Source organism: Vulpes lagopus, chromosome 7, assembly GCF_018345385.1.
Source record: "Vulpes lagopus strain Blue_001 chromosome 7, ASM1834538v1, whole genome shotgun sequence".
Taxonomy (NCBI): domain Eukaryota; kingdom Metazoa; phylum Chordata; class Mammalia; order Carnivora; family Canidae; genus Vulpes; species Vulpes lagopus.
The window spans coordinates 59069805-59082049 of NC_054830.1; the positions used below are offsets into that span (position 1 = coordinate 59069805).

The following is a 12245-nucleotide window of genomic DNA, read 5'->3' on the forward strand; positions in this document are numbered from 1 at the left end:
GTCCTAAATCAGTGGTGTGATGTGAGCCAGACCTGAATCTGAAGCCTGTGGGGCTCTCCTTACATCACCTTGCCTTCAGAGAGAATGAGAGAGAGTGAGGAAGTCAGTGGGGAGGTGGGCAGAGGGAGAGGGAGAGAGAATCTCAAGCCGACTCCCCACTGAGTGTGGAGCCCGATGTGGGGCTCAGTCCAAGAACGCCCGGATCATGACCCACACCGAAACCAGGGGTTGGACGCTCAAGTGGCCGAGCCACCTAGGTGCCCTAAGAAGTTCTTAAGTGTGTCCAAACAGCCAGCCATCGGGCATTTAGTAACTGTCTCTTACGTTTCAGAGTAGAACGTACAAGATAAGTGTGGCTCCCAGTCTCTCGGAGATGACTTGGCTAGAGGAGATTACCAGCTGCCATAGTGCAGTGCGATAGGTGCTGTGATGAAGAGAGCGGAGGGCCGGTGGAGACATTTAGAAGGGCCCCCGTCCGACGTGATGGACTTAGAGAGAACCTCATGAGGAAAGTGGGATTAAGTGGAGAACGGGGCTGGCGTTGTTGTGGGAAGGATGGTGCCACTATTTCATTGGGTTCACTTGGGCCCGTCTGGGGTTTGCATTAACCTTGTCAAGGCTGATTTACTGTTCTCTTGTTTTGTTTAAAACTCCTTTACCTATAAATAGGACAAATATTCTTTCAAGTGTGCTAAGAATTGTAGCAGTGTATACAATGCAGGTATTCTGAGCAACCTCCATAAATATTTTATTGGTAGCTGAGTAATAGAATAAGGTTTCTCTTTATAGGAAGCATCTGGTGCAGTAGACTTTTTTGTTTGAATGAATGTTTTATGTGCTGTTTCCTTAAAACATTTAAAGGGAGGCTTTAATGAACTTACCAATTGTTTCTGGTGCTGTTCTTGTTAGCAACAAAACTGAAAACTTAAGTGTTGACGAGAGAGCCAAGGACAGTTTGATGCAGAATCTGCTTAGCGTTTTCTTTTATCCAGTCATTAAAATATGTATTATGTGCTCTTACCAATGATTTTTTTTTTAAATTCTGGAAAACCACTCCAGTGTGGATGTATTAAGATTCAAGTACAGCTATTACTATTTTACTATATTTCATTTTAGTTATTTTTAAGTCAACTTTATTGAGATATAATTGACATGAACAAAATTCACCAGTTTTAAGTGTTGGATGAGTGGTGACAAATGTAAGGTGTCATAATCAAGATATATATATGTATATATATATATATATTAAAAATTTTTTTTGGTACATATGTGTACAGTTATAGGCTCATGTAACCATCACGTCAGTTAGAATACAGAACATTCCATAATGCCAAAAAATTCTCATGTGTTGTCTCTTTGTGGTCAAACCCTCTCTTTACCCCAAACCCCTGGCAACTAATGCTCTGGTCTCAGTCCCTATAATTTTTCTTTTTCCAGATGCCTTATAAATGGCATCACAAAGTAATGTAATCTTTTGAGGCTGACTTCTTTCCCTTACTGTAAGGTCTTTGAAATTCATTCATGTTGCTGTGTGTATCATAGTTACGGGGTATTAGTCCATCATATGGATATACACTTTAGGCATTCACCTTTTGGAGAACATTTGGGGTCTTTCCAGGTTTTGATGGTTCTTATTAAAACTGCAATAAACATTTGTGTAGGTTTTTGGGTGAATGTAGGTTTCCATTCCTCTAGGGTAAATACCTGGGCCTGGAATTGCTGAGTCATATGGTAAGTGTAGATTTTTTGTTTTTGTAAGAAACTGCCACATTGTTACACAGAGTGGTTGTGCCATTTTGTATTCCCATTGACAGAGTATGAGGATTCCATTTGTTCCACATCCTCATCAGCATTTGGTATTCTCAGTTAAAAAAAATTTTTTTTAGCCATTCTGATAGGTACTAAAACTCATTGTCATTTTAATTTCTGTTTTCCTAATGACTGAAGATGTTGTAAATCTTTTTTTTGTGATTGTCATCTGTCATCTTTTTTGTGTATGCCCTGTGAAATTCCTTTGAAAATTTTTGCCCTATTCTTTTTTTTTTTTTTTTTTTTTAAATTGGATGGTTTTCTTATGACTACATTTTGGGAGTTATTTATGTATTCTAGATACAGTTCCTGTGTTGGATTTGTGACTTGCATATATTTTCTCCCAGTAGGTAGCTTGTCTAATCATTCTCTTTACAATGTTTTTCAAAGCAAATGTTTTAAATTCTGACAAAGCCCAATTTATTGATAAGAAATTTTTTTAAATGGATCATGGCCTTGGGGTTATAGTAAGAACTCTGCCTAGCTCTAGGTCCCAAGGATTTCCCCCTACGTATTCTTCTAAAAGTTAGATAATTTTATATTTTACATTGAGATCTGGGATCTAATTTCAGTTAATACTTGTTTAAGGTGTGATAGATTGAGGTTCATTTTTTGGTAAATAGATGTCTAATCATTAGATCAGGTTTATTATTTTGTAGATAGATGTCCAGTTGTTCCCATGGCATTTGTTGAAAGTGAAAAGACTATCCTTTCTCCACTAACTTCTGTTTGTAACTGTGAAAATTAATAAGGGGCAAACCTTGTTTAGAACGGAGTTGGAGGCCCGCAGGGGGAGCTTTCAGCCCTGTCACTTGTCAGTCTCAGCCATACGTTGATAGGGCTTTGCTATGGCAGCAGGAGGAAGGAAGGTTTCTTAGTCCCCAGAGACTGCCACCCGGTGAGAGGCCACCTCGCCACCCGCCACCCCGTGAGAGGCCACCTCGCTTTCGGCTCCCAGTTTACTCCAGTGGGCGGACTTCCTGACTTCCCCCTTCCCTCTGTAAAGCAGCATTTCTTGCCTCTGTTCTCTGGACTGGCCTATGGTTTTGCTACCGCTTGCTTGTCCTGGATCGCAGTTCTCTGCTGTTCCTGAATAAACCCATCTTTTGCCATTAGAAGAACTGGCAGTTTTATTTTTAAGGTTAATAGCAGCTTTGTCAAAAATCAATGAGTTGTAATTGCATGGGTCTATTTATGTAGTCTGTTTGATTGGTCTTTTTCAAAGTTGTTTTCACCTGTCCAGCTCTTCTACTGTTCCATATAAATTTTATAATCAGCTTTGTTTCTACCTACAAGAAATCCTGTGGACATTTTGGTTGGGATTATGTTAAATCTGTAGACCAGTTTGGAGAGAATTGACATCTTTATTTTTTATATGATCTTCGAATCCATGAATTTGGTAAATCTCTTCACTTATTTAGGTTCTTGATTTCTTCAGCATTTTGTGGTCTTAAGGATACATAATGTTTTATTAGATTTATATTTATAAATTTACATTTTGTGGAGGTATTATAAAATGCTCTGTAAAAAAGCTTCAGTTTTCAATTGTTGCTAATTTTTTGAAATATGCTTGATATTTGCATATTTACTTTGCTAAACTCACAAATTCTGGGATCTTTTTTGTAGATTCCTTGTGATTTTTCTACATAAATAATCATATTGTCTTCAGATAAAGATGGTTTTATTTCTTCCTTTCCAAAATTGAGGCCTTTTATCCTTTTTCAGCCTCACTGTATTACACTGTGTAGGACTTCAAATGCAGTGTTGAATAGGAATTGTGAGAGTGTATGTCCTTTCCTTGTTCCTAATGTTAGGGGAGTAGTGTTTTTTTCATCTTTAATTGAATATGTTGTTGTAAATGTATAGGCTTTTTGTAGATACCCTTTAGCAGATTAAGTAAGTAAGTTTCCTTTAATTCCTAGTTTACTGACTACTTATCTTGAGTGGCTGTTGGGTTTGTCAGATGCTTTTCTGTGTCTGTTGATACGATTGTATATATTTTTTTCTTAGTTTTTTAGTCTGGTGGATTACATGAATTGACTTTTGAATGCTGAATTAGCCCTAGATTCCTGGGATAAATCCCACTCATGATGCATTAACGTATTGTATTTTTTTTATTTGCTAAAATTTAGTTGAGGATTTTCCATCTGTGTTCATGGATGGCCTAATCTATAGTTTTCTCATAATGTTTTTGTCTGGTTTTGGTATTGGGGTAATATTGCCTTCATAAAATGAAGTGGGAAAGTTGCCATACCTCTGTTTTCTGAAAAAGATTGTGTAGAAATAGCATTATTTCTTCTTTAAATATTTGGTAGAAATTGCTACTGAAATCATCTTGTTTTGGAATTTTCTTTTCTGGAAGGGTTTTTTTTTTTAATTTTATTTATTTATTCATGAGTGACAACACAGAGAGAGAGAGAGAGAGAGAGAGAGAGAGAGAGAGAGAGAGAGAGAGAGAGGCAGCGACACAAGCAGAGGGAGAAGCAGGCTCCATGCAGGGATCCTGATGTGGGACTTCTCCCGGGTCTCCAGGATCACACCCGGGGCTGAAGGCGGCGCTAAACGGCTGAGCCACCTGGGCTGGCCTCTGGAAGGGTTTTAATTACATATTCAACTTTTATTTTTTTTTAAAGATTATATTTATTCAATGAGACACAGAGAGAGGCAGAGACAAAGGAGAGAGAGAAGCAGGCTCCTTGAAGGGAGCCCGATGTGAGACCTGATCCCAGGACCCTGGGATCACACCCTGAGCCAAAGGCAGATGCTCAACTACTGAGCCACCCAGGCATCCCTACATATTCAAGTTTTTAAAACAGACACACACACAAAAAATAAAAATAAAAAAAAAAAACAGATACAAGATTCTTCTGGTTATTTTTTTCTTTAGTGAATTTTGATAATTTATGCTTTTCACAGAATGGTGTTATTTCACATAAGCTGTCCAGTTTATGTGTATAGAGTGGTATGCATTTTTCTCTTATTATCCCTTTAATTGCTGAGGGGTCTGTAGTGATAACCTCTCTTTGTTTGATATTGGTAATTTATGTCTTCTCTCTCTCTCTCTCTTTTTTTTTTTTTTTTGCAGTCTTGTTAGAGATATATAAATTTCATCAATCATTTGAAAGAACCATCTTTTTAAATAGATTTTTTTCTGTTGTTTTTCTGCTTTCCATCTTATTGTTTTCTGCCCTTATATTTAGTATATCAGTCATTTTGCTTGCTTTGGATTTATTTTGCTCTTACTATAGCTTCTTAAGGTAGAAACTTAGATTGTTGATTTGAGACCTTTTTCTTTCTTTCTTCTTTCTTTCTTTCTTTCTTTTCTTTTCTTTTCTTTTCTTTTCTTTTCTTTTCTTTTCTTTTCTTTTCTTTTCTTTTCTTTTCTTTCTTTCTAAGATTTTATTTATTCATTCATGAGAGACACAGAGATAGAGGCAGAGACACAGGCAGAGGGAGGAGAAGCAGGCTCCATGCAAGGAGCCTGATGCAGGACTCGATCCTTGGACCCCAGGATCATGTCCTGGGCCGAAGGCAGGCGCTCAACTGCTGAGCCACCTAGGTGTCCCCAAACCTTTCTTGTTTTCTAACACATTTAACAGTATAAGTTTTCCCCAGTCACCACTTTAACTATATCCTACAAATTTTGATATATTTGCATTTTCATTTAATTCAGAATATCTTCTGATTTCCTTTGAGATTTCCTCTCTAACCCGTGGATTGTTTAGAAATGTGTTGTTTAGGGATCCCTGGGTGGCGCAGCGGTTTGGCGCCTGTCTTTGGCCCAGGGCGCGATCCTGGAGATCCGGGATCGAATCCCACATCAGGCTCCCGGCGCATGGAGCCTGCTTCTCCCTCTGCCTGTGTCTCTGCCTCTCTCTCTTTCTCTCTGTATGACTATCATAAATAAATAAAAAAAAAAAAAAAAAAAAAAAAAGAAATGTGTTGTTTAATTTCTAAGTATTTGGGGATTTTCCAACTTCTTTCTTTTATTGATTTCTAGCTTAAGTTTATTATGGTCAGAGAGCATGGTTTGATTTCAGTTCTTTTAAATTTGTTAAATTTTGTTTTATGACCCATGATATCTACGGGCATATCCGTGAATAAGTAAAGTGAACCTAGGGAAAGTTATAAAATAGCACAACAGCCAACCATATGTTCTACATCTAGATTTATTGATTAATATTTTGCCACATTTGCTTTATTCTTTTTTTCTGTCTCTCCCTACTCATTAGAGAATTAATTGCAGACATATGACAGCATCCTTAAGGACATTAGCATGTATCTTTTACTTAGGACATTCTCTTGCAAAATCATAATACTATTACCTAATGCAAAATTGTTATTCAATCCCCCCACTTATCCTTATGGAGCTTTTTTAAATTCAGTATTTATTGTATGATTTCATTGCACTTAGTAATCGTGCCTCCCTTACTTCCATTTATTTAAAAGAGTTCCCCAACCATTTTTATTTTAAGATTGTCATTAAGATTTTTGAAGAGTTCAAGCCTGTTATTTTGTAAATGTCCCTATATTTGGATTTGTCTGATGCAGGGAAAAAGTGACAGGCAGGAATTTTTTAAATGAAATTGCTTGCATTCAATGATTTATTTCAGGAAGGACAGTATGTCGGTTTGCCCCACCACTGGTGATATATATTCCCTTGATTTAGGGATAAATCCAGTAGTGTCTACTGGATTTCAAAATTGTAATGATACCAGGGCACCTGGCTGGCTCAGTTGGTTAAGCATACAACTCTAGATTTTGGCTCAGGGCATGATCTCAGGGTCATGGGATCAAACCCCATGTCAGGCTCTGTGCTCCTCAGTGGGAGGAGTCTGCTTGAGATTTTCTTTCTCCCTCCTCCACTTCCCTCTCTTTTCTCTCTCTCTCAAATAAGTAAATTTTAAGATAAATAGTAACAGTATCTTTTCCTTTTGTAATTAATAAGCCATCTTTGGGGTAATATCTGAAGCTGGTGAATAGCATGTTCTCCAGTGATCTTCTATCTGATGCTTTTAGCACTGCTGATTCTTACCTGAAGCAGTTGTTACCATAGTGGTTGTAGAATGGTGATTTTCTGCTCCTTTTATGCTTCTACAATTACTAACTGGATTTCTTATGTAAAGAAGAGATTTGCCTCTTACTTTCCTTTCGTTTTCTTTCTTTTCTTTCTTTCCTTACTTATTATCAGTGTGGAGACATGAATTCTTTCCTCAGTCAGTATCCATTCCAGTGCTCAGCTTGTCTTAAATTTGGCTAGTGAGAACCACTTACTCCTGGGTTGGTACAGTTGCAGCAGAGGTAAGTCTTCTGTAGTTAACATTTCAGTCCATTCGTAGCCTTAGGAGCTATGGGGATTAATGCAGGCACCATGGTTTAGACCTTGCTTTCGATAACCCTTCTGTGCTTATTTTCCAGCAAATCACTGAATTGAAGAAAGAAAACTTTAATCTAAAGCTCCGCATCTATTTCCTGGAGGAAAGAATGCAACAGGAATTTGATGGCCCCACCGAACACATCTATAAAACTGTGAGGTCCCACTTCTCACTGCCACCCCCGGTGTCTTTGCTTGTAGTCCTTCCCAGCAGAAATTTGATTAATATTTGTTCTCAGTTAGCTTGAATAGACAGAGCTGCTTTCATTTAATTTGAATTGATTATGGGCAGCATAAAGACAATAGGATGATCTTAATATTAAGCAAAGAGATACGAGATTAATTTTAAGGGAATCTTTTCTCCTTTTTTAAAATCCAAATTCTGATTTACTGTCTTTATTTATCTCAGTTGCCTTTTCTTAATTATTTATAATTTAGATGAAAGCAGTGAAGTGGTGAAATGTCTTTGGAATTGTAGAGTCCAGGTAACTACTGTTACCAAGTAACTCGTGTTAGTTGGTAAGTCGTGTTACCAACTAGTTGCAGATTCCAGGTAATTCCTGTTACCAGCTAACTCGCGTGGCCATAGGCAGGTTACCTCAGCTCTCTGGGCTTGCTTTCAGAGGGAGGTGATAATCCCTCTGTCACAGAGTTATTTGTGTGGATTAAAACGAGATGACAGATGAAGAGCCCCAGCACACAGTCAGTGCTTGACAGTTGTCATCATTGTCTTACTGAGCTTCCCTTGGCAGCCCAGAGTTAGGACTGTCAGTTTTCTGTGCTGTGACTCTTCTGTGTTCCTCGTGGACGTTCTTGTAACTGTCAGAAAAACGTCTGTTTCCATCTGAAGTCTTGACCTGGGGGCCTCTGCCTTCAAAGTGGAAAACAGAACTTGGCTTTCTTGAAAGGACATGAGTATAAACAATATTTCAGTGCCCATTTTTTTGCTTTCTCCAGTAGGTTAGCCCTTGGCCTGGGAATTATTCCATCTTTTCTCTTCTGAAGTTTGCACCAGTAGAAACTTTTGAAGGGGGAGAAGGACCTCTATTTGGGGGTCAGCACATGAACTTAAACAGGCTTGAATAGGGATTGTATTGTACTTCTGAGCCTTTGCAAGAATTAAAAAGCTCCCTTGTCCCATAAGACAGTTCCCCCCCCCCCCCTTTAATGTGAGAGTGAAAAGGCAATGAGGGTGTCCCCTTTTCTGGAAGGGAGTGAAGATGCAATCACAGTTTGAAGGAAAAACCAATAGCCTAAAACATTTTATATGTAAGTATGGTTACATACTTCTAGGGTGATAGGGAGCCAAAGTGTGATTGCTTGCTCTGTGTCTGGCACTGTCCTGGGCATTTGTAAATCTTAATTTAATTCTTAAGACAGCCCTGTGCAGTGGAGATTATCCTCATCTTGCAGAAGAGGACACTGAAGTTCAGGGAAGATCAGTAACCTGCTTGATGTCGTATAGCTACTATGAGAGGTGGATTTTGAATGTAGGCCTGCTGACCTAATTGTACTATGCTGTTTAGCTTTTTTTTTTTTTTTTTTTTTAACGCAGTCTGCTTAGATGACCTGATTTAATTGTACTTTTATTTCAAGTTTTTAGATAAGTGTACATGGCTCAAAATTCAAAAAGCATCAAAGGAATACACTTAAAAGACTTTCATCCATCCTTGTCTCCTAGTTCCCCAGATCTAACCAATGTTATTAATATATTTATGCAGAGGAATTTTATTTATATACGAGCAAGTGTGTGTGTGTGTGTGTGTGTGTGTGTGTCTGTGTTTGTATAAATCCCCTTTTTACAGAAATGCAGGCACATTCTGTTCTGCACCTTGCATTTTTCTTTAACAGTATCTTGGATATCTTTCCTTAGTGGTTTAAGAACTTCTTCATTCTCTTTTATCGTGATATTCCATTTTCAGCTTATTAGGGATCTTGATTTTTGGTTTGGAAACTGATTGCCACGTGTGTAAGTTTATAACTTGAGGTATTGGGCTAGTGGACACATTAGCCCTCCATCCTTTTAGATTCATGGGTTGGGGTGCCAGTTAGTTCGTCAGAAAGCAGTTTCGATTATCTGGTGTCAGTTCCTACTTAGAAATCCTCTGCCCTTCTTAGAGCGGAAGAGGAATCCTCTGAAGGGTCTTCACAAAACCAGTCGGAGACTGATGCACTGGCATGCAGTGTCCTTTATGCACAGATCAGCTTCTTTTAGAAAACGTTCGGCCTCACAGATGACTTGTTTAGTTGCCATTGCTAACACTGAAGAAAATAACAGTTTTGAGCCCTGTCTGCTAGGCTCCTCTCATCTGTTAGCTCATTTGCTCCTCAAATCCCCCCACGTCAAGGGGGCTTATATTGTTCATTTGACGCATGAGTGGCCTGAAAGGAGAAGCTTTGCTTTCTTACCTCCTGGACTTGTATTTCCAAGGACAATTATAGGCTTGTGCTTCTAGTTTCCTAGTTGATGCTAGCCGGAAGGCAGGGGCTGTGTCTGCCCTGTGTACCACCGTGTCCTCTGCGCCTGGCCCCATACTTGGCTTCTTACAGGTGATTGGCATATTTCTGTGATGTGAAAGTGTGTGAGTAAATGAGCAGCCACTGACTTGGGATGGTTTCCTCCTGGTATAAGGAGGGGAGGCAGAATTTGAACCCATGTCCTCATTAACGGATTGGTTTTCATTCTGGCTGGCTTCTCATGCTGGGGTCCTCGTGCCCCTAGGGCTGTTGGCAGAAAGGTGGGAGACACGTCCACTGAGATTGTAAATTTTCCTGGGAATGTGATTCTTGTTTAAGATAATATGCATGTATTATGGAGTAGGATGTAAAATTGATGTGAATTATGAAAACAGGAGCAAGATTTCAGGGAAATCTTGGGTTTATAGCAGTCCCATGCAAACTACACACTCAGAGGCCAGTCTCCACAGCGTGAGTTCCTGTAGTGCTTTGTTGGATACATCCGTGGACCAGTTTGGGCAGAAGCCCCCCACTGCCCCGCTGCCTCACATTGCATCCTGTTTGCCAGAGGCTCAGTCTTCGGGTTCTCCCGTGAGTTAGAAGCCCGAGGCCACGTGTGACTAGGATGGTTGGCTGGAGAGCGCTGGAGTCCTTATAGACAGCTTGCCCCGTGCAGTCGTGGCTCTTTCCTAAGAGCCCTGGAATCTTCAACTGAAATGAGGTGGGCAGCGACGTGCCCTCCCACTTACCTGTCCACAGGTTTTATTTATTTTTTTTGAAGCTGTACCACGTTCCCACTGCCATGATTGTAAACAACCAGAAGTAATTGCCTTGGAATGGTAAAAGCAAACTGCAGAATTGCTTGTAAATTTGCTTGGCGGAGGGCAAACAATTTTTAAATCAGCCTCAGTTGTATGACATTTATGCCTCAGTGTTTGAATGCACTGGCTGTTAGAAGCTTGGAGAATTTACATAATTGTTCCAAGTCTTGAGAAATCCAGGGCTTTCTTTGGAGACCACCAGTGTTTAATAATTCCCTTCTCCCTGTGCCCTGAGGCTAATGAGGTCTTGAATCTAGCATCTGCCCATTAGAAGCATCCTGTAAGTGAGTCTGTGCTGAAAGCCGGTTCCCCACCGCAGACAGTCATGGGTCCCGTATTTTACACTGTTCCTTTTCTCTCCTGATCATGCCCGGAAGAACATCGAACTCAAGGTGGAAGTAGAGAGTCTGAAGCGGGAGCTCCAGGAGAGAGAGCAGCTGCTCATCAAAGCCTCGTGAGTACCTGTCATCTGTCAAGCTTGCAGGGCGCCCGGGGGCCTGGTACCGGAGGCCGGGTGGGCCTATAAACCACAGTCTGGTGCTTTCTCAGCCGGTTGTTGGCTGGGCCCTGAGAACCTGCCAGGCCCTGAGGACTCCCAGGAGGTGATCATTTTTATTTAATTCGTCTTCAGCAGACTTTTGAAGTGTAATTCACTTGGGGGAAAACGTTCCCCTCCTAAGTGTACAGCATGATGACTTTTCACTAAGCGCACACGGTTCCATGAGCCACCATCCAGATCAAAAACCCGAACATCAGCACCCCCAGAAGTCCCCTTTGTGCTCCCAGAGCTTATCCTTCTCCACCAGTATAACCCCTGTGCTTCGTTCTGCCCATTTTTGAACTTTATAGGAATGGAATCGTACACTATACACACACCCTTTGGCGCCTGGCCTCCTTCCCCACCATATACTTGTGCGATCCGTCCACGTCCTCACTTCTAGCAGTAGCTCATTCATTTTCATTGCTGTGAGAGCCCCAGATCCTGAGGGACTCCTGTGGTGAGTGAGGCTGGGGGGCCGAGGGTAGGGCTTTAATCAGAGTAACTCGTTTTGTATCTGTCCAGTGGACTGGGGTTTCTTGTAATATTTTGTTTCAGAGAGGTGTCCTGCTTGAAACATATTTGAAAACTATTATTTTAGTCACATAATTAACTTGAATATATATTGAACAATAAGCCCAGTTTAGAGGATACAGTCTGTGGCTCCGTTGCTTGTCCACTCATTCCTAAACACGTGTTCGGTAATTGTGCCGTACACTGGGAATTTGCAACGAGACCTCCCCTCACTTCGGCAGCTTGGCAGGCTGGTGAGCTCCCTAGCACCCCTGGAGCCTCACGGAGGCGCAGTGACAGAGGGGAGTCCAGCGGGGCTCCAGTGGGACACCAGAGTGCACAGAGCTTTGCCCAGCGAGCGAGGAGTAAGACCTCTCCGGGCTGACCCACCAAGGATCTGGCTGAAAGCTCGTGTGGAAATGCGCCACTTGTCCTGGGAGCCGAGCTGCTGGATCTGCTGGGCCAGGAGCATGGGGTCGTTGGCTTGTTGGGACCTAGCTGCTCCGCTCTGGGCCAGGCCGTGGATTCCTCCCATTGCCACACGGCCAGCTGCTGGGAGTTGGGCTGCCGCTGGCTTTGGGGACACTAGGGGCTCCTGGGTTCAGGCTTTTCCGAATTATGGCGACCTTGCACACAAGGTATTTTCTGAATGAGTGAGTGAATGAGTGAGTGTGAGTGAATAATAGTAAATATGTTTTTGGTTTTTTGGTTGCTGTTGCTATTTTTGTTTTGT

The 12245-nt window shown here is 40.9% G+C and overlaps 1 protein-coding gene across 6 annotated transcripts in view; it reads left to right on the forward strand.

Moving 5' to 3' along the window:
* CDK5RAP2 (CDK5 regulatory subunit associated protein 2) overlaps nt 1-12245 on the forward strand; it is a 158278-nt gene that overhangs the window by 21868 nt on the left and 124165 nt on the right. For 5 of the 6 annotated variants that reach the window (XM_041762766.1, XM_041762768.1, XM_041762769.1 and 2 more), the window contains 2 exons: nt 7228-7338; nt 10839-10915. In XM_041762766.1, the coding sequence (XP_041618700.1) occupies nt 7228-7338; nt 10839-10915 (188 nt within the window). Of the gene's footprint in view, nt 1-7000; nt 7111-7227; nt 7339-10838; nt 10916-12245 lie in introns of all 6 variants that reach the window. The other variant, XM_041762770.1, reaches the window with a different exon arrangement.